Consider the following 22,876-nt stretch of genomic DNA (forward strand, 5'->3'; position numbering starts at 1 on the left):
CTAATTTAAATCTTATTTAAATGTTTCCTCTACTTTCCCTTAGATGTGCCCGATGCTCCTCCACCACCCAATATTGTGGATGTCAGACATGACTCTGTGTCTTTAACTTGGACTGATCCCAGGAAGACAGGTGGCTCTCCAATTACAGGTATTTACTTTATTCTTACTGCTACAGGTTTTCTGTCAATATTCCTTTTGGGAACTTCCATGAAAACAAATTAAATGTGTGCTCCTTGACTATAGAACTATTTGCATTTGCAATGCTGTATTTTTCTTTCAGTGCAAATGGCTAGTGTTTTATTTCATATTGGTAATATCTTTTTTCATTTTTTATTTATATAAGGCAAACAAATTTAATGTATTACAAAATACAGCTCCAGGAGCACTTTCGTATTTCCTACCCTACCCTCCCTCCTGCCCACACTCCTACCATCTCTCCTCCTTCATAATTTTAAAAAATTTATAATGGCATACTTTCAGCTTATGTTATAATCACATGATTAATTCTGTACCAAATAGAGAATTCAACATGCAGTAAGTAGAACACCACTTTCCTCAAGAATATAACCAGGACTTTGAACAACTATTAAATCTCAAAATGTCAGTTTTGCTCATATACATGTTTTGTGCTATGTATACCCCTCCCAAAAAATGAATACCGTATTTTCCTTAGTTTGTGGTAATTGATAGCCATTTTACAGGTTTAAATTATTCAGTAGAAAACAATAACTATGTATGTAAAGGAAAAAAAAGACACCATGGCTCAACAAAAGTGTAAATAGTGAGAATGATTATCTGTTTAACATCTCTATACATATTAAGACAATAATTATACTTTCTTTATGAATCTCGCAGGTTATCATATTGAGTTTAAGGAAAGAAATAGCCTTTTGTGGAAGAGAGCCAACAAGACTCCCATAAGGATGAAAGACTTTAAAGTGACAGGATTAACTGAAGGTCTTGAATATGAATTCCGAGTAATGGCAATCAATTTAGCAGGAGTGGGCAAGCCAAGCCTGCCATCAGAGCCTGTTGTGGCGCTTGATCCAATTGGTAAGTCATTGACGATGAATAACCCAGGTGCATTTTCTGCAGGAAGAAGAACATCAGCATGTGTTTCACTGATCTGTCCTTCTGTGTTTTAGATCCTCCTGGCAAGCCTGAGGTTATTAATGTAACAAGGAATTCAGTGACTCTCATTTGGACTGAGCCCAAATATGATGGTGGTCATAAGTTAACCGGATATATAGTAGAGAAGCGGGATCTGCCTTCTAAGTCTTGGATGAAAGCCAACCATATTAATGTCCCAGATTGTGCCTTTACTGTAACTGACCTTGTTGAGGGTGGAAAATATGAATTCAGAATTAGAGCAAAAAACACAGCAGGTGCAATTAGTGCTCCATCAGAAAGTACTGGAACCATTATTTGCAAGGATGAATACGGTAGGTAAATTTTACCTTCTACATACTTTGTTTAAAAACAGCCAATTACACTTTATTCCTTTTCTGACTTCAATGCTTTTCTTGTCTTTGCAGAGGCACCAACCATCGTCCTTGATCCCACAATAAAAGATGGACTCATAGTTAAAGCAGGAGATACAATTGTTTTGAGTGCCATTAGCATTCTTGGCAAACCCCTTCCAAAATCAAGTTGGTCCAAAGCAGGAAAAGACATTAGACCATCTGATATATCTCAGATAACTTCAACCCCAACATCTTCCATGCTTACGGTCAAATATGCCTCTAGGAAAGATGCTGGTGAATACACCATCACTGCTACCAATCCTTTTGGCACAAAGGAAGAACATGTGAAGGTAACAGTTCTCGATGTACCTGGTCCCCCAGGACCTATTGAAATCAGCAATGTCTCTGCAGAGAAAGCAACCCTTACATGGACACCCCCCTTGGAAGATGGTGGTTCCCCAATTAAATCCTATGTTCTGGAAAAGAGAGAAACCAGCCGACTTCTGTGGACAGTGGTTGCTGAAGACATTCAGACTTGCAGGCACGTGGTAACCAAACTTATCCAAGGAAATGAGTACATCTTCCGTGTCTCGGCTGTAAACCACTATGGCAAAGGAGAACCTGTGCAGTCAGAACCTGTCAAGATGGTAGACAGATTTGGTATGTAGAGCATGAGAGGGAGCAGATACAGAAACATTCACAGCCATCCTTAGACAGTCATGAATGCTTATACGCTTCCTTTTTTTCCAGGTCCACCTGGTCCTCCTGGAAAACCAGAGATTTCAAATGTCACCAAGAACACTGCCACTGTCAGTTGGAAAAGGCCAGTGGATGATGGTGGCAGTGAGATCACAGGGTATCACATAGAAAGGAGAGAAAAGAAAGGCCTGCGATGGGTGAGAGCCACCAAGACGCCAGTTTCTGATCTCAGATGCAAAGTCACTGGACTGCAAGAAGGAAACACGTATGAATTCCGTGTCAGTGCAGAAAACCGAGCAGGGATTGGCCCGCCTAGTGATGCTTCAAAATCTGTTCTGATGAAAGATGCGGCATGTTAGTATTTATCTCTCTTGTCACCACTCATGCAAGAGCATCAGCGTGTTATAGTAATTACTCCAAAGCCAAACCGTTTAATATTCACTCCTGTGTCTTTCTTTTCAGATCCTCCAGGACCACCTTCCAATGCCCGGGTCACAGATACTACCAAGAAATCTGCTTCTTTAGCTTGGAGCAAGCCTCATTATGATGGTGGGCTTGAAATCACAGGTTATATTGTGGAGCATCAAAAAGTAGGAGATGAGACATGGATAAAAGATACCACAGGACCTGCCCTGAGAATCACCGAATTTGTCGTCCCTGATCTTCAGACTAAAGAAAAATACAATTTCAGAATCAGTGCTGTCAATGATGCTGGTGTTGGGGAACCAGCTGTCATTCCTGATGTTGAAATTGTAGAGCGGGAAATGGCTCCTGATTTTGAACTGGATGCCGAGCTCCGAAGAACACTTGTTGTTAGAGCAGGGCTCAGCATTAGAATTTTTGTGCCAATTAAAGGTCGTCCAGCCCCGGAAGTGACATGGACCAAAGATGACATCAATCTGAAAACCCGCGCCAACATTGAAAATACAGAATCGTTTACTCTTCTGATTATTCCAGAATGTAACAGATATGACACTGGAAAATTCGTGATGACCATTGAAAACCCTGCTGGGAAGAAAAGTGGCTTTGTGAATGTCAGGGTCTTGGATACACCAGGCCCTGTCCTTAACCTGAGGCCAACAGACATCACCAAGGACAGTGTCACCCTGCACTGGGACCTTCCTCTGATAGATGGGGGTTCACGCATAACAAACTATATTGTGGAGAAACGCGAAGCCACACGGAAATCCTATTCCACAGTCACTACCAAGTGCCATAAGTGCACATATAAGGTTACTGGCCTGTCTGAAGGATGTGAATACTTCTTCAGGGTGATGGCAGAAAACGAATATGGAATTGGTGAGCCGTCAGAAACTAAGGAACCCGTAAGAGCCTCTGAAGCACCCTTACCACCGGAAAGCCTGAACATCATGGACATAACTAAAAACACAGTGAGCTTGGCTTGGCCCAAGCCTAAACATGATGGTGGTAGTAAGATCACCGGCTATGTAATTGAAGCCCAAAGAAAAGGCTCTGACCATTGGGCCCACATCACAACCGTGAAAGGGTTGGAATGTGTCGTAAGGAATCTAACCGAAGGGGAGGAATACACGTTCCAAGTGATGGCTGTGAACAGTGCAGGGCGAAGTGCACCTAGAGAGAGCAGACCTGTCATAGTCAAAGAACAGACAATGCTTCCAGAGTTTGACCTCCGTGGCATCTATCAAAAGTTGGTCATCGCCAAAGCTGGTGACAACATCAAAGTTGAAATTCCAGTGCTTGGTCGACCAAAACCCACAGTGACATGGAAAAAAGGAGACCAGATTCTTAAGCAAACGCAGAGAGTTAATGTTGAAAATACAGCAACTTCCACCATCCTAAACATTAGCGAGTGTGTCAGAAGTGATAGTGGGCCATATCCATTAATGGCCAAGAACATTGTAGGAGAGGTTGGCGATGTTATCACCATTCAAGTTCATGATATCCCAGGGCCGCCTACTGGGCCAATCAAATTTGATGAAGTTTCCTCTGATTTTGTAACCTTCTCTTGGGAACCACCTGAGAATGACGGCGGTGTCCCAATAAGCAACTATGTGGTGGAAATGCGACAGACGGACAGTACTACATGGGTTGAGTTAGCAACAACTGTTATACGCACTACTTACAAAGCCACTCACCTTACCACTGGTGTGGAGTATCAGTTCCGTGTAAAAGCTCAAAACAGATATGGAGTTGGTCCAGGCATCACATCAGCATCTATTGTTGCCAACTATCCATTTAAGGTTCCTGGACCTCCAGGTACCCCTCAGGTAACTGCAGTTACAAAGGATTCCATGACAATTAGCTGGCATGAGCCACTCTCTGATGGTGGAAGCCCCATTCTAGGCTATCATGTTGAAAGAAAAGAACGAAATGGCATTCTCTGGCAGACTGTGAGCAAAGCATTAGTGCCGGGCAACATTTTTAAGTCAACTGGACTTACAGATGGCATTGCATATGAATTCCGAGTGATTGCAGAAAACATGGCAGGCAAAAGCAAACCAAGCAAACCATCAGAACCCATGCTTGCCTTGGATCCCATTGACCCACCTGGGAAACCAGTTCCTCTAAACATTACTAGACACACAGTGACACTTAAATGGGCTAAGCCCGAATATACTGGAGGCTTTAAAATCACTAGTTACATAGTGGAAAAGAGAGACCTTCCTAACGGAAGGTGGCTAAAAGCCAACTTCAGCAACATTTTGGAGAATGAATTTACAGTCAGTGGCCTAACAGAAGATGCTGCATATGAATTCCGGGTAATTGCCAAAAATGCTGCCGGTGCTATCAGTCCACCATCTGAGCCATCAGATGCTATTACATGCAGGGATGACATTGAAGCACCAAGGATACTGGTAGATGTGAAATTTAAGGACACTGTTATATTAAAAGCAGGTGAGGCATTCAAGCTGGAAGCTGACGTTTCAGGTCGCCCCCCTCCAACCATGGAATGGACCAAGGATGGAAAGGAACTTGAAGGCACAGGAAAATTAGAAATAAAAATTGCAGACTTCTCTACATATCTGATAAACAAGGATTCATCAAGAAGGGACAGTGGTGCGTACATCCTTACAGCAACTAACCCTGGTGGTTTTGCCAAACACATATTCAATGTCAAAGTCCTCGACAGGCCAGGTCCACCTGAAGGACCTTTAGCTGTGTCTGAAGTGACATCAGAAAAATGTGTGCTATCATGGTTGCCTCCACTGGATGATGGAGGTGCCAAAATTGATCATTACATAGTACAGAAACGTGAGACCAGCAGATTGGCATGGACTAATGTAGCATCAGAAGTCCAAGTCACAAAACTAAAAGTCACTAAACTCTTAAAAGGCAATGAATATATATTCCGTGTCATGGCTGTAAATAAATATGGAGTTGGAGAGCCACTGGAATCTGAACCTGTGCTTGCAGTGAATCCTTATGGACCTCCTGATCCACCTAAAAACCCTGAAGTGACCACCATCACTAAGGATTCAATGGTTGTCTGCTGGGGACATCCCGATTCGGATGGTGGCAGTGAAATCATCAACTATGTTGTAGAACGCCGTGATAAAGCTGGGCAGCGCTGGGTGAAATGCAACAAGAAAACTCTTACTGACTTAAGATATAAAGTGTCTGGACTGACAGAAGGACATGAATATGAGTTTAGGATCATGGCTGAAAATGCTGCTGGCCTTAGTGCACCAAGTGCCACCAGTCCATTTTACAAAGCTTGTGACACCATATTTAAACCTGGCCCTCCAGGGAACCCACGCGTCCTAGATACAAGCAGATCATCCATCTCAATTGCTTGGAATAAACCTATCTATGATGGGGGCTCAGAAATCACTGGCTATATGGTTGAGATTGCCTTGCCAGAAGAAGATGAATGGCAAGTTGTCACTCCACCTGCTGGGCTCAAAGCAACTTCTTACACCATCACCAACCTTGTAGAGAATCAGGAATATAAAATCCGCATCTATGCCATGAATTCTGAAGGACTGGGGGAACCTGCCCTCGTACCTGGTACTCCAAAGGCTGAAGACAGAATGCTGCCTCCGGAAATTGAACTGGATGCTGACTTGCGCAAAGTTGTTACCATCAGAGCCTGTTGCACCCTGAGACTTTTTGTTCCCATCAAAGGCAGGCCTGCACCAGAGGTGAAATGGGCCCGGGAACATGGGGAATCATTGGATAAAGCCAGCATTGAATCCACAAGCTCCTACACTCTGCTTATTGTTGGAAACGTAAACAGATTTGACAGTGGCAAATACATACTAACTGTGGAAAACAGCTCAGGCAGCAAGTCCGCCTTCGTCAATGTTAGAGTCCTAGATACACCAGGCCCTCCACAGGATCTTAAGGTAAAGGAAGTCACGAAGACATCTGTCACATTGACATGGGATCCCCCTCTCCTTGATGGAGGCTCAAAAATAAAGAACTACATTGTTGAAAAGCGAGAATCGACAAGAAAGGCTTACTCAACTGTTGCAACTAACTGCCACAAGACTTCCTGGAAGGTAGACCAGCTTCAAGAAGGCAGCAGTTACTATTTTAGGGTTCTTGCAGAAAATGAATATGGCGTTGGGCTACCTGCTGAAACAGCAGAATCTGTGAAAGCTTCAGAACGTCCACTTCCTCCTGGAAAAATAACTCTGGTGGATGTCACAAGAAATAGTGTGTCACTCTCTTGGGAGAAACCAGAGCATGATGGAGGCAGTCGAATTCTGGGCTACATCGTGGAGATGCAAAGCAAAGGCAGTGACAAATGGTCCACATGCGCCACAGTCAAAGTCACAGAAGCCACCATAACTGGATTGATCCAGGGTGAAGAATATTCTTTCCGTGTTTCAGCGCAGAATGAAAAGGGCATCAGTGATCCTCGACAGCTGAGTGTGCCGGTCATTGCCAAAGATCTTGTCATCCCACCAGCCTTCAAACTCCTATTCAATACTTTCACTGTACTGGCAGGTGAAGACCTAAAAATTGATGTTCCATTCATCGGACGTCCTACCCCAGCTGTAACCTGGCACAAAGATGAAGTACCCCTGAAGCAAACAACTAGAGTAAATGCGGAGAGTACAGATAATAATTCCCTACTGACAATAAAGGAAGCCTGCCGAGAAGATGTTGGCCACTACATAGTTAAGCTGACTAACTCAGCAGGTGAAGCTACTGAAACCCTTAATGTCATTGTTCTTGACAAGCCAGGGCCTCCTACCGGACCAGTGAAATTGGATGAAGTGACAGCTGATAGTATTACTCTTTCCTGGGAGCCACCAAAGTATGATGGTGGAAGTTCTATCAACAATTACATTGTTGAGAAACGAGACACTTCCACAACCACCTGGCAAATTGTGTCAGCAACAGTTGCAAGGACAACAATAAAGGCTTCTAGGTTAAAGACTGGATGCGAGTATCAGTTTAGAATAGCCGCTGAAAACAGATACGGAAAGAGCACCTACCTCAATTCAGAGCCCATTGTAGCTCAGTATCCATTCAAAGTCCCTGGTCCTCCAGGCACACCATTTGTCACACACTCCTCCCGAGACAGCATGGAAGTACAATGGAATGAGCCCGTCAATGACGGTGGAAGCAGAGTCATCGGTTATCACTTAGAACGCAAGGAGAGAAACAGCATCCTCTGGGTGAAGTTGAATAAAACACCTATTCCTCAAACCAAGTTTAAGACAACTGGTCTAGAAGAGGGCATTGAATATGAATTTAGAGTCTCTGCAGAGAACATTGTGGGTATTGGCAAGCCAAGTAAGGTCTCAGAATGTTACGTAGCTCGTGACCCATGTGATCCACCAGGTCGGCCAGAGGCCATCATTGTCACAAGGAATTCTGTGACTCTTCAGTGGAAGAAACCTACCTATGATGGTGGAAGCAAGATCACCGGGTATGTTGTAGAGAAGAAAGAATTGCCTGATGGCCGCTGGATGAAAGCCAGTTTCACGAACATTATTGACACTCAGTTTGAGGTAACTGGCCTAGTTGAAGATCACAGGTATGAGTTCCGGGTGATAGCTCGAAATGCTGCAGGAGTATTTAGTGAGCCCTCAGAGAGCACGGGGGCAATAACAGCAAGAGATGAGATTGAGCCACCTCGAATAAGTATGGATCCAAAGTACAAAGACACAATTGTGGTCCATGCTGGTGAATCCTTCAGAGTTGATGCTGATATTTATGGCAAACCAATACCAACTACTCAGTGGGTAAAAGGTGACCAGGAACTTTCAAATACAGCTAGACTGGACATAAAGAGCACTGACTTTGCCACAAGTCTCAGTGTAAAGGATGCATTCCGGGCTGATAGTGGAAATTACATACTGAAAGCCAAAAATGTCGCAGGAGAAAGATCAGTTACTGTCAATGTCAAAGTTCTGGATAGACCAGGACCACCTGAGGGACCTATTGAAATATCAGGAGTTACAGCAGAAAAATGCACACTAGCTTGGAAACCTCCACTCCAGGATGGTGGGAGTGACATCACAAACTATGTTGTAGAAAGGAGGGAAACCAGCCGGCTTGTTTGGACAGTGGTTGATGCTAATGTGCAAACTCTCAGCTGCAAGGTCACTAAGCTTCTTGAAGGCAATGAATATATTTTCCGTGTAATGGCTGTGAACAAATATGGTGTTGGTGAACCTCTGGAATCTGAGCCAATAATTGCCAAGAATCCCTTCGTAGTGCCAGATGCACCAAAAGCTCCAGAAGTCACAACAGTGACCAAGGACTCCATGATCGTAGTGTGGGAAAGGCCAGCATCTGATGGTGGCAGTGAAATTCTCGGATATGTTCTTGAGAAACGAGATAAGGAAGGCATCAGATGGACAAGATGCCATAAGCGACTTATTGGGGAATTGCGCTTGAGAGTTACCGGACTCCTAGAAAATCACAATTATGAATTCAGAGTCTCAGCAGAGAATGCTGCTGGTCTTAGTGAACCAAGCCCTCCTTCTGCTTACCAAAAGGCGTGTGATCCTATTTACAAGCCAGGACCTCCAAACAACCCCAAAGTCATGGATATTACCAGATCTTCAGTTTTCCTTTCCTGGAGCAAACCCATATACGATGGTGGCTGTGAAATCCAAGGATACATCGTTGAAAAATGTGATGTGAGTGTCGGTGAATGGACAATGTGTACTCCACCCACTGGAATCAACAAAACAAATATAGAAGTAGAGAAGCTACTGGAAAAGCATGAATACAACTTCCGTATCTGTGCTGTGAATAAAGCTGGAGTTGGTGACCATGCTGATGTCCCTGGACCTGTTATAGTTGAAGAAAAATTGGAAGCACCAGATATTGACCTAGACCTAGAATTAAGAAAAATCATAAATATAAGAGCTGGTGGCTCTTTAAGACTATTTGTTCCTATCAAAGGTCGTCCTACACCAGAAGTTAAATGGGGGAAAGTGGATGGTGAAATCAGAGATGCAGCCATAATTGACACCACTAGCAGTTTCACCTCTCTTGTTCTTGACAACGTCAACCGATATGATAGTGGAAAATACACTCTCACATTAGAAAACAGCAGTGGAACCAAGTCTGCCTTTGTTACTGTCAGAGTCCTGGACACACCAAGTCCCCCTGTTAACCTGAAAGTCACTGAAATCACCAAAGACTCAGTATCTATTACCTGGGAGCCTCCTCTGTTGGATGGTGGGTCCAAAATTAAAAATTACATTGTTGAAAAACGTGAAGCCACAAGAAAATCATATGCTGCTGTCGTAACAAATTGCCATAAGAATTCTTGGAAAATTGACCAACTGCAGGAGGGTTGCAGTTACTACTTCAGAGTCACAGCCGAGAATGAGTACGGAATTGGCCTTCCTGCCCGTACTGCTGATCCAATCAAAGTTGCAGAAGTCCCACAGCCTCCAGGAAAAATAACTGTAGATGATGTCACCAGAAACAGTGTCTCTCTGAGTTGGACAAAGCCTGAACATGATGGTGGCAGTAAAATCATACAATATATTGTGGAAATGCAATCAAAACACAGTGAGAAATGGTCAGAGTGTGCTCGAGTTAAGTCGCTTGAAGCAGTAATTACCAACCTCACTCAGGGAGAAGAATATCTTTTTAGAGTTGTTGCTGTAAATGAAAAGGGAAGAAGTGATCCTAGGTCTCTTGCAGTTCCAATAGTTGCCAAAGATCTGGTCATTGAGCCAGATGTAAAGCCAGCATTCAGCAGTTACAGTGTACAGGTTGGCCAAGATCTGAAAATAGAAGTACCAATTTCTGGACGTCCCAAGCCAACTATTACCTGGACTAAAGATGGTCAACCACTGAAGCAAACCACAAGAATTAATGTTACTGATTCACTTGACCTCACCATACTCACTATTAAAGAAACACATAAAGATGATGGTGGACAATATGGAATCACAGTTGCCAATGTGGTTGGTCAGAAAACAGCATCCATCGACATTGTGACTCTAGATAAACCTGATCCTCCAAAGGGCCCTGTTAAATTTGATGAAGTCAGTGCTGAAAGTATTACAATATCTTGGAATCCTCCATTATACACTGGAGGCTGCCAAATTACCAACTACATTGTTCATAAAAGAGATACAACCACCACAGTATGGGATGTTGTTTCTGCTACTGTTGCTAGAACCACACTCAAAGTGACCAAACTGAAAACTGGAACAGAGTATCAGTTCAGAATATTCGCTGAAAATCGATATGGACAAAGCTTCGCTTTGGACTCTGAGCCAATTATAGCTCAATATCCCTACAAAGAACCAGGCCCTCCGGGCACGCCATTCGTTACAGCCATTTCCAAAGACTGCATGGTTGTCCAGTGGCATGAGCCAATCAACAATGGCGGAAGTCCTGTCATAGGTTATCACCTTGAGAGGAAGGAAAGAAATAGTATTTTGTGGACAAGAGTCAACAAAACTATTATTCATGATACACAGTTTAAAGCACAAAATTTGGAGGAAGGCATTGAATATGAATTCAGAGTCTATGCCGAAAATATTGTCGGTGTAGGTAAAGCAAGCAAGAATTCTGAATGCTATGTAGCCAGAGATCCCTGTGACCCACCAGGAACCCCAGAAGCAATCATAGTTAAAAGAAATGAAATCACTTTACAATGGACCAAGCCTGTCTATGATGGTGGAAGTATGATCACAGGCTACATTGTCGAGAAACGTGATTTGCCTGAGGGTCGCTGGATGAAAGCCAGTTTCACTAACGTCATTGAAACACAATTTACCGTGTCAGGCCTTACTGAAGATCAGAGATACGAATTCAGAGTCATTGCCAAGAATGCAGCCGGTACATTAAGTAAACCCTCTGACAGCACCGGACCGATAACTGCCAAGGATGAGGTCGAACTCCCAAGAATCTCAATGGATCCTAAATTCAGAGACACAATTGTGGTCAATGCTGGAGAAACCTTCAGGCTTGAAGCCGACGTCCAAGGAAAGCCCCTCCCTACCATTGAGTGGTTAAGAGGAGATAAAGAGGTTGAGGAATCTGCCAGGTGTGAAATAAAGAACACAGATTTCAAGGCTTTACTTATTGTAAAGGATGCCATTAGAATTGATGGGGGACAGTATATCTTAAGAGCTTCCAATGTTGCTGGTTCTAAGTCCTTCCCAGTAAATGTAAAAGTATTAGATAGACCAGGACCTCCAGAAGGGCCAGTCCAGGTAACTGGAGTCACTTGTGAAAAATGTACTTTAGCATGGTCTCCACCACTTCAAGATGGTGGTAGTGATATTTCTCACTATGTCGTGGAAAAGCGAGAAACCAGTAGACTTGCGTGGACTGTTGTTGCTTCAGAAGTTGTGACCAATTCTCTCAAAGTCACCAAACTCTTAGAAGGGAATGAGTATATTTTCCGTATAATGGCTGTCAATAAATATGGTGTTGGAGAGCCCTTGGAATCCGCACCAGTACTAATGAAAAATCCATTTGTGCTTCCTGGGCCACCAAAGAGCTTGGAAGTCACAAACATTGCCAAGGACTCTATGACCGTCTGTTGGAGTCGTCCAGATAGTGATGGTGGAAGTGAAATTACCGGTTACATTGTAGAGAAAAGAGACAGAAGTGGCATTCGGTGGATAAAATGCAATAAACGCCGCATTACAGATTTGCGCCTGAGAGTAACAGGATTAACAGAAGATCATGAATATGAATTCAGAGTCTCGGCAGAAAATGCTGCTGGAGTTGGAGAACCAAGCCCACCTACAGCTTATTATAAGGCTTGTGATCCTGTCTTCAAACCTGGACCACCCACTAATGCACACATTGTAGACACCACTAAAAATTCAATTACACTTGCCTGGGGCAAACCCATCTATGATGGTGGCAGTGAGGTTCTGGGATACATCATAGAAATCTGTAAAGCAGATGAAGAGGAATGGCAAATGGTTACACCACAGACTGGATTGAAAGCCACTCGATTTGAAATCCTAAAACTCACTGAACACCAAGAATATAAAATAAGAGTGTGTGCCCTTAACAAAGTTGGTTTAGGTGAAGCTGCCACAGTTCCTGGAACTGTGAAACCAGAAGATAAACTTGAAGCACCCGAACTTGACCTGGACTCTGAATTAAGGAAAGGAATCGTTGTCAGAGCTGGTGGATCTGCCAGGATTCACATCCCATTCAAAGGCCGTCCAACACCTGATATTACCTGGTCTCGAGAAGAAGGTGAATTTACAGATAAGGTCCAGGTTGAAAAGGGAGTAAACTATACCCAACTTTCCATTGATAACTGTGACAGAAATGATGCTGGAAAATATATCCTCAAGCTAGAAAACAGCAGTGGCTCTAAGACAGCCTTTGTAACTGTGAAGGTTCTTGACACTCCAGGACCGCCACAGAATTTGGCAGTCAAAGAAGTGAGGAAAGATTCTGTCGTTCTGGTATGGGAGCCACCCATAATTGATGGGGGTGCTAAGATCAAGAATTATGTTATTGATAAACGTGAGTCAACCAGAAAAGCATATGCCAACGTGAGTAGCAAATGCAACAAAACCAACTTTAAAGTCGAGAATCTTACAGAAGGAGCCATTTATTACTTCAGAGTAATGGCTGAAAATGAATTCGGAGTGGGTGTTCCAGTGGAAACCATTGATGCTGTGAAAGCTGCGGAACCTCCTTCCCCACCAGGAAAAGTGACACTCACTGATGTGTCCCAGACCAGTGCATCACTCATGTGGGAGAAGCCTGAACATGATGGTGGGAGCAGAGTCCTGGGTTATGTTGTTGAAATGCAGCCCAAGGGAACTGACAAATGGAGCATCGTGGCTGAATCCAAAGTCTGCAATGCAGTTGTCACTGGCTTGAGCTCTGGACAAGAATACCAGTTCCGTGTCAAGGCTTACAATGAGAAAGGGAAAAGTGATCCAAGAATACTCGGCATTCCTGTTATAGCCAAGGACTTGACCATACAGCCTAGCTTTAAGTTACCATTTAACACATATAGTGTACAAGCTGGAGAAGACCTTAAAGTAGAAATTCAAGTGATAGGCCGGCCAAGACCTAAGATTTCTTGGGTCAAGGATGGTGAACCTCTTAAGCAGACCACAAGAGTAAATGTTGAAGAAACGACAACTTCAACAATTTTACACATTAAAGAAAGTAGCAAAGATGACTTTGGGAAATACACCGTAACGGCAACCAATAGTGCAGGTACAGCAACAGAAGATCTCAGCATTATTGTTTTGGAAAAGCCTGGACCTCCAGTTGGGCCAGTTCGGTTCGATGAAATCAGTGCCGACTTTGTGGTTATATCTTGGGAACCTCCAGCTTATACCGGTGGCTGTCAGATAAGCAACTACATCGTAGAGAAGCGAGATACAACCACCACCACCTGGCAAATTGTATCTGCAACCGTTGCAAGAACCACCATTAAAATAACCAAACTGAAAACAGGCTCAGAGTACCAGTTTAGAATTTGTGCTGAAAACAGATACGGCAAAAGTGCTCCACTGGATTCTAAGCCAGTTACTGTGCAATATCCATTTAAAGAACCTGGGCCACCTGGAACTCCTTTTGTAACATCCATCTCCAAAGATCAGATGCTGGTGCAATGGCATGAGCCAGTTAATGATGGAGGCAGCAAAGTTATTGGCTACCATCTTGAACAGAAAGAAAAGAACAGCATTTTATGGGTCAAGTTAAATAAAACCCCAATTCAAGACACCAAATTCAAGACAACTGGTCTTGATGAAGGCCTTGAGTATGAGTTCAAAGTTTCTGCTGAAAACATTGTTGGCATTGGCAAGCCTAGCAAAGTGTCAGAATGCTTTGTTGCTCGTGACCCATGTGATCCACCTGGTCGCCCTGAAGCCATTGTCATTACAAGAAACAGTGTCACACTGAAATGGAAGAAACCTGCCTATGATGGTGGTAGCAAAATAACAGGTTATATCGTAGAAAAGAAAGACCTACCCGATGGCCGTTGGATGAAAGCCAGCTTTACCAACGTATTGGAAAATGAATTTACAGTGAGTGGCCTCGTAGAAGACCAGAGATATGAATTTAGAGTAATTGCAAGAAATGCAGCTGGCAATTTAAGTGAACCATCTGAAAGTAGTGGTGCCATTACTGCAAGAGATGAAATTGATGCACCGAATGCCTCATTGGATCCAAAATACAAAGATGTCATTGTTGTTCACGCTGGAGAGACTTTTGTTCTTGAAGCTGATATCCGTGGCAAACCTATACCTGATATTGTCTGGTCTAAAGATGGGAGAGAGCTTGAAGAAACAGCTGCCAGGATGGAAATTAAGTCCACTATTCAGAAGACAACTCTTATTGTCAAAGATTGCATACGCACAGATGGAGGACAGTATGTTCTGAAACTCAGCAATGTTGGTGGGACCAAGTCCATACCAATCACCGTGAAGGTCCTTGACAGGCCAGGACCTCCTGAAGGGCCTCTGAAAGTTTCTGGGGTTACAGCAGAAAAGTGTTACCTGGCATGGAACCCACCTTTGCAAGATGGTGGTGCTAGTATTTCACACTACATCATTGAAAAGAGAGAGACAAGCAGACTTTCCTGGACTCAGGTTTCGACTGAAGTACAGGCCCTGAACTACAAAGTCACCAAGCTTCTGCCTGGTAATGAATACATCTTCCGTGTCATGGCTGTGAATAAATATGGAATTGGAGAGCCCCTGGAGTCTGAGCCTGTTATAGCCTGTAATCCTTATAAACCACCCGGTCCTCCATCAACACCTGAAGCCTCGGCAATCACCAAAGATTCTATGGTAGTAACGTGGGCACGCCCCGTGGATGATGGAGGGGCTGAAATTGAAGGCTACATTCTTGAAAAGCGAGACAAGGAAGGCATTAGATGGACAAAATGCAACAAGAAAACACTAACAGATCTCCGGTTCAGGGTAACAGGTCTCACCGAGGGCCATTCCTATGAATTCCGGGTTTCTGCTGAAAATGCAGCTGGTGTGGGTGAACCTAGTGAGCCATCTGTTTTCTACCGTGCATGTGATGCCCTGTATCCACCAGGCCCACCAAGCAATCCAAAAGTGACAGACACATCCAGATCTTCAGTCTCCCTGGCATGGAATAAGCCAATTTATGATGGTGGCGCACCTGTTAAAGGCTATGTTATTGAGGCTAAAGAGGCAGCTGCTGATGAATGGACAACCTGCACTCCACCCACAGGATTACAAGGAAAGCAGTTCACAGTGACCAAGCTTAAGGAAAATACTGAATACAACTTCCGTATTTGTGCTTTCAATTCTGAAGGTGTAGGTGAACCTGCCACTATCCCTGGTTCAGTTGTGGCTCAGGAAAGGGTAGAGCCACCAGAAATAGAGCTTGATGCTGACCTCAGAAAAGTAGTCATCCTGCGTGCAAGTGCTACTTTACGCTTATTTGTTACTATCAAAGGTCGACCAGAACCAGAAGTTAAGTGGGAGAAAGCTGAAGGCATTCTTACTGAAAGGGCCCAGATTGAGGTGACCAGCTCATATACAATGTTGGTCATTGATAATGTTACCAGATTTGACAGTGGCCGGTATAACCTGACATTAGAAAATAACAGTGGCTCCAAAACCGCTTTTGTCAATGTCAGAGTCCTTGACTCACCCAGTGCCCCTGTTAATCTGACTGTAAGAGAAGTGAAGAAAGACTCTGTGACATTGTCCTGGGAACCTCCACTTATTGATGGTGGAGCTAAGATTACAAACTACATCGTTGAAAAGCGAGAAACTACAAGAAAAGCCTATGCTACCATTACCAACAACTGCACTAAGAATACTTTCAAAATTGAAAATCTGCAGGAAGGATGTTCTTATTACTTCCGAGTTTTGGCTTCCAATGAATATGGGATTGGCTTGCCCGCTGAAACAACTGAACCAGTTAAAGTGTCTGAACCACCCCTTCCACCTGGAAGAGTAACTCTCGTTGATGTGACTCGCAACACAGCTACACTTAAGTGGGAGAAACCAGAAAGTGATGGTGGCAGCAAAATTACTGGCTATGTAGTCGAAATGCAAACTAAAGGGAGTGAAAAATGGAGCACTTGCACACAAGTGAAGACTCTAGAAGCAACTGTATCTGGCCTAACTGCAGGAGAAGAGTATGTCTTCAGGGTCTCTGCAGTTAATGAAAAAGGAAGAAGTGATCCAAGACAACTTGGAGTGCCAGTAATTGCAAGGGACATTGAAATAAAGCCTTCCGTTGAGCTTCCTTTCCATACTTTCAATGTCAAGGCTGGAGACCAACTTAAGATTGATGTACCATTCAAAGGCAGACCTCAAGCCACTGTATCATGGAAAAAAGATGGTCAGGCTCTTAGAGAAACAACTCGAGTCAACATTTCTTCTTCAAAGACAGTAACATCACTTTCTATTAAGGAAGCTTCCAGGGAAGATGTTGGAACTTACGAATTGTGTGTTTCCAACAGTGCTGGATCCTTAACAGTTCCTATTACTGTAATCATCCTGGATAAACCAGGACCACCAGGACCTATCCACATTGATGAGGTTAGCTGTGACAATGTAACCATCTCTTGGAATCCTCCAGAATATGATGGTGGTTGCCAAATTAGCAATTACATTGTTGAAAAGAGGGAAACTACTTCTACTACATGGCAGGTAGTGTCACAAGCAGTTGCAAGAACATCTATTAAAATAGTGCGTCTGACAACAGGAAGTGAGTATCAGTTCCGTGTCTGCGCAGAAAACCGCTATGGAAAGAGTTCCTACAGTGAATCTTCAGCTATTGTTGCGGAGTATCCATTCAGCCCCCCAGGTCCACCTGGTACCCCTAAAGTGGTTCATGCCACAAAATCTACCATGGTTGTAAGCTGGCAAGTACCAGTTAACGATGGAGGAAGTCAAGTTATTGGCTATCATCTAGAATATAAAGAAAGAAGCAGCATTCTCTGGTCAAAAGCAAATAAAATCCTCATTGCTGATACTCAAATGAAAGTCTCTGGTCTTGATGAAGGACTGATGTATGAGTATCGTGTATATGCTGAGAATATTGCTGGAATTGGCAAATGCAGTAAATCATGTGAACCAGTCGCTGCCAGAGATCCTTGTGACCCTCCCGGACAACCTGAAGTCACCAACATCACAAGAAAATCAGTGTCACTTAAATGGTCTAAGCCACATTATGATGGTGGAGCTAAGATCACAGGATACATTGTAGAACGTAGAGAACTCCCAGATGGCCGGTGGCTCAAGTGCAACTTCACGAATGTGCAGGAAACATTCTTTGAAGTAACCGAACTAACTGAAGATCAGCGCTATGAATTCCGAGTTTTTGCAAGGAATGCTGCTGATTCAGTTAGCGAACCATCTGAATCCACCGGACCTATTACAGTCAAAGATGATGTTGAGGCACCAAGAATTATGATGGATGTCAAGTTCCGAGATGTCATTGTTGTCAAGGCTGGGGAAGTCCTTAAGATAAATGCAGACATTGCAGGGCGGCCCCTGCCAGTCATCTCCTGGGCCAAGGATGGTGTTGAAATAGAAGAAAGAGCCAGAACAGAAATTGTCTCCACAGACAACCACACTATGTTAACAGTCAAAGACTGTGTACGAAGAGACACTGGGCAGTATGTACTCACAGTAAAGAATGTTGCTGGAACTCGGTCAATGGCAGTTAATTGCAAGGTCCTTGATAAGCCTGGCCCACCAGCAGGACCTCTTGAAATAACTGGCATGACATCTGAGAAATGCTCTCTTTCATGGGGACGTCCCCAAGAAGATGGGGGTGCAGACATCGACTATTACATCGTAGAAAAACGAGAAACAAGCCGTCTTGCATGGACAATATGTGAAGGAGAGTTAAGGACAACATCCTGCAAAGTGACCAAGTTACTTAAAGGCAATGAATACATATTTAGAGTGACTGGTGTTAACAAATATGGTGTTGGTGAGTCCCTAGAGAGTGTGGCTGTAAAGGCTCTGGATCCATTTACAGTCCCAAGTCCACCCACATCTTTGGAGATTACATCTGTGACCAAAGAATTTATGACACTTTGCTGGTCAAGGCCCGAGAGTGATGGAGGCAGTGATATCTCTGGATATATCATTGAAAGACGGGAGAAAAACAGCCTGCGGTGGGTGCGTGTAAACAAAAAGCCAGTTTATGATTTGAGAGTGAAATCAACAGGACTTCGGGAAGGATGTGAATATGAGTATCGGGTGTATGCCGAAAATGCTGCTGGCTTAAGTCTGCCAAGTGACACCTCTCCCTTAGTTCGGGCAGAAGATCCAGTGTTCTTACCAGCCCCTCCATCCAAACCCAAAATCGTGGACTCTGGGAAAACAAACATAACTATCAGCTGGATTAAGCCCCTGTTTGATGGCGGGGCCCCAGTCACTGGATATACCGTGGAATACAAAACATCTGATGAAACTGAGTGGAAAACTGCCATTCAGAGCCTCCGAGGCACAGAATACACAATAAGCGGGCTGACAACTGGAGCTGAATATGTTTTCAGAGTCAGATCTGTCAATAAGGTCGGCGCTAGTGATCCCAGTGATATCTCTGACCCTCAAATAGCAAAGGAAAGGGAAGAAGAACCCGTATTTGATCTTGACAGTGAAATGAGGAAGACCTTGATTGTCAAGGCTGGTTCCTCATTTACCGTAACAGTGCCTTTCCGGGGAAGACCAGTGCCCAATGTCTTGTGGAGCAAACCAGACTCTGACCTCCGCACGAGAGCATATATCGATTCCACAGACTCTAGAACATCACTCACAATTGAAAATGCCAACAGAAATGACTCTGGAAAATACACTTTAACCATTCAGAATGTTTTGAGTGCTGCTTCGCTGACTTTCGTTGTCAAAGTGTTAGATTCTCCAGGCCCTCCAGCCAAGATTTCTGTACAAGATGTAACAAAAGAGTCTGCAGTGTTATCTTGGGATGTACCAGAAAATGATGGTGGAGCACCAGTGAAAAACTACCACATAGAAAAACGGGAGGCCAGCAAGAAAGCTTGGGTCTCTGTGACTAACAATTGTAACCGTCTCTCCTATAAAGTGACCAACTTACAAGAAGGGGCTGTTTACTATTTCAGAGTTGCCGGAGAAAATGAGTTTGGTATTGGTGCCCCTGCCGAAACAAAAGAAGGAGTGAAAATAACAGGTATGTTCTGAGAATGAGAAAACATGTCCATGTCAGTTTTGTTGCAGTAGTGTAAATCATTGTTTAATCTTAAATGCTTTTGATTTACATCCTAAGTTATGCACACTATTACATAAAGTGAATTTTTTAGTAGGTAGTTTTCAATGATAAATTAAAAGGTTTCGTACCTAGAAATTTAACACATGTAGAAATGAAGTGTAATTAAGTAACTGAATATGTATGCATAATGTGTGTGCATTGACATATACAGAGATTATTATGAGGAAGTTTCTTGCAAGACATTTTATCTTATTCCTCCCCTACATATGCGCACGGATTTGGGGTAAATCTTATTTAATCTGGTTGCTTAAAACAATATGAATGTGAATGCTATAACATGTAACAACTTGGGGAAGCTTTGGTTGGCGCAAACTGACTATACAAAAAATAAGAAACTTAATGTAAATATATAGCTTTCGTGTAAGTTTTCTTTTTACAATATAGGAAAAATGCACATTTAAAAATGAAACAATTCTTCCCTTTCTTTTAATGTTTCATTTCTTTAGAAAAACCAAGTCCACCTGAAAAACTTGGAGTAACGAATGTATCCAAAGATAGTGTTTCCCTGATGTGGCTGAAGCCCGAACACGATGGTGGAAGCAGAATTGTTCATTATGTTGTGGAAGCACTGGAAAAAGGACAGAAAAACTGGGTGAAATGTGCAGTGGTAAAGTCAACCCATTACATTGTCTCTGGCCTGAGGGAGAACTCAGAATACTTTTTCCGAGTATCTGCAGAAAATCAAGCTGGCCTAAGTGACCCAAGAGAGCTCCTGCTTCCTGTGCTTGTTAAGGAACAGCTGGGTATGTCTGATTTTACAGAGAGGCCTATTTATTTGCACTGATTTAAGTTCACTTTTAGAAAGTCTTTTTTACATTCATTTTCCATATTCTTCATATTTCAGAACCACCTGAAATTGACATGAAGAATTTCCCAAGTCACACTGTATATGTTAGAGCTGGTTCAAACCTTAAAGTTGACATTCCAATTTCTGGAAAACCATTGCCCAAAGTGACCTTATCAAGAGACGGAATCCCACTGAAGGCAACCATGAGATTCAATACTGAAATTACTGCTGAGAACCTGACTATCAATCTCAAAGAAAGTGTTGCCGGTGACGCTGGAAGATATGAGATCACTGCTGCCAATTCCAGTGGTACCACCAAAGCTTTCATTAACATTGTCGTGCTGGACAGGCCTGGTCCTCCAACTGGCCCTGTTGCTATCAGTGATGTAACTGAAGAAAGCGTGACTCTCAAATGGGAGCCCCCTAAGTACGACGGTGGAAGTCAGGTTACCAACTACATTGTACTCAAGAGAGAAACAAGTACAGCTGTCTGGACTGAAGTGTCTGCAACGGTAGCAAGAACCACGATTAAAATCATGAAGCTGACCACAGGAGAAGAATACCAATTCCGCATCAAGGCAGAAAATCGCTTTGGCATCAGTGACCACATAGATTCAGCTTGTGTGGTTGTCAAACTACCATATAGTAAGCTGTCAAGTTTCTCAAAGATCTAAGATATTCATTTACCATAAGCATTTTAAATGTTTGTATTAATTATGGAATTTTTTTTCTCTTGCTTAGCAACACCTGGACCCCCATCTACACCATGGGTCTCTCATGTTACTCGAGAAAGCATCACAGTGGGCTGGCATGAACCAGTGTCCAATGGAGGCAATGCAGTGATAGGTTATCACCTGGAAATGAAAGACAGAAACAGTATCTTATGGCAAAAAGCCAATAAAATGATTATCCGAACAACTCACTTCAAAGTTACAACAATCAGTGCTGGGCTTATTTACGAATTCAGGGTATATGCAGAAAATGCCGCAGGTATTGGGAAACCCAGCCATGCTTCTGAACCAGTCTTGGCCATTGATGCCTGTGGTATGTATTTGTTATGAGACAGTCAGTTTTAATCATTTAAAATTGCAAATCTTAGTTCTGCAAAGCAAAATAAACTGACAAATATCCTGCTAATGTGTTTCCTCTTATTACCACAGAACCACCAAGAAATGTTCGTATCACAGATATTTCAAAGAACTCCGTCAGCCTTTCATGGCAACAACCAGCTTTCGATGGAGGAAGCAAGATTACAGGCTACATTGTGGAGAGACGCGATCTTCCAGATGGCAGATGGACTAAGGCCAGCTTCACCAATGTTATTGAGACTCAATTTGTTGTCTCCGGCTTGACGCAGAATTCTCAATATGAATTCCGTGTCTTTGCTAGGAATGCTGTTGGTTCCATCAGCAATCCATCTGAGGTTGTGGGCCCCATTACATGCATAGATTCTTATGGTAAGCACTTTTTAGCACTTTGAATCCCAACAGCTACTTAACTCTATATCTTCTCTGTACTTTCCACATTTACCGTGTACCTAAATGAGGTATTTAGAAAGAATGATGAGCTAGCTGGGAGAGAAAAGAAAACTTAATCTCTCTTAACATCTTGACTTAGCCATAGAAATTAATCAGAGATTTGTACTAAAGGATTGCTAAGGGTCTTTCCAACTCCAAACTTTTATGAATCTTTGATTATACATGTGGTACTTTCATTATATTTCAAATTATCAAAGTTGGAAGTTAAAAGTAGGATTGAATCCCTAGAGAATATTGCTCTTAAGTGACAGACTAAACACTGACCTTGATTATGATAGCATTAGCAGTAGCTACCAAGTTCTAGAAATGTTCATGAATTCACTCCTTTAGTTCTAACAGCCCTAAGGCTAGTGCAGTGTTCAGAAGAGAAATTAAGATTTAGAATACTTAAATAACTTTCCCAGGGTGAAGCTGCTCATTAGTGATGAAGTAGAGGTTCAGAGAGCCCCTAAAACCCTCCCTCTCTACATTACTGTTGGTTCAAAATGCATGTCTATGACCATTCTGGGAAGTGGGTAACGTGTTCAACTCAATAATGGTTGAAAGAGCAAATATCATGAGAGTTAGGTACTCTGACTTTTTATTGGTAAATTTTCCACTGTTAAGGAAGAAATCCAGCCACTCGAATGACTGGGGAAAACATACACTCCCATTCTGCTGAGAATTCTAATGCTGCTTCTTGTGGATCAGCTTTTGTGGCCCCTGAATCAGTATTCATGAGA

At 43.0% G+C, this 22,876-nt stretch overlaps 1 protein-coding gene across 5 annotated transcripts in view; it reads left to right on the forward strand.

Annotated features, from left to right (window-relative positions):
- Window positions 1-22,876, forward strand: part of LOC121168137 (titin) — a 262,883-nt gene that overhangs the window by 210,659 nt on the left and 29,348 nt on the right. For all 5 annotated transcript variants that reach the window (XM_040997939.1, XM_040997940.1, XM_040997941.1 and 2 more), the window contains 10 exons: window positions 44-148; window positions 856-1,053; window positions 1,146-1,442; window positions 1,536-2,123; window positions 2,214-2,516; window positions 2,625-19,730; window positions 20,276-20,572; window positions 20,674-21,261; window positions 21,358-21,660; window positions 21,777-22,073. In XM_040997939.1, the coding sequence (XP_040853873.1) occupies window positions 44-148; window positions 856-1,053; window positions 1,146-1,442; window positions 1,536-2,123; window positions 2,214-2,516; window positions 2,625-19,730; window positions 20,276-20,572; window positions 20,674-21,261; window positions 21,358-21,660; window positions 21,777-22,073 (20,082 nt within the window). The remainder of the gene's footprint in view (window positions 1-43; window positions 149-855; window positions 1,054-1,145; window positions 1,443-1,535; window positions 2,124-2,213; window positions 2,517-2,624; window positions 19,731-20,275; window positions 20,573-20,673; window positions 21,262-21,357; window positions 21,661-21,776; window positions 22,074-22,876) is intronic.

Source organism: Ochotona curzoniae, unplaced genomic scaffold, assembly GCF_017591425.1.
Source record: "Ochotona curzoniae isolate NIBS_2020 unplaced genomic scaffold, NIBS_Ocur_1.0 patch60, whole genome shotgun sequence".
Lineage (NCBI taxonomy): Eukaryota > Metazoa > Chordata > Mammalia > Lagomorpha > Ochotonidae > Ochotona > Ochotona curzoniae.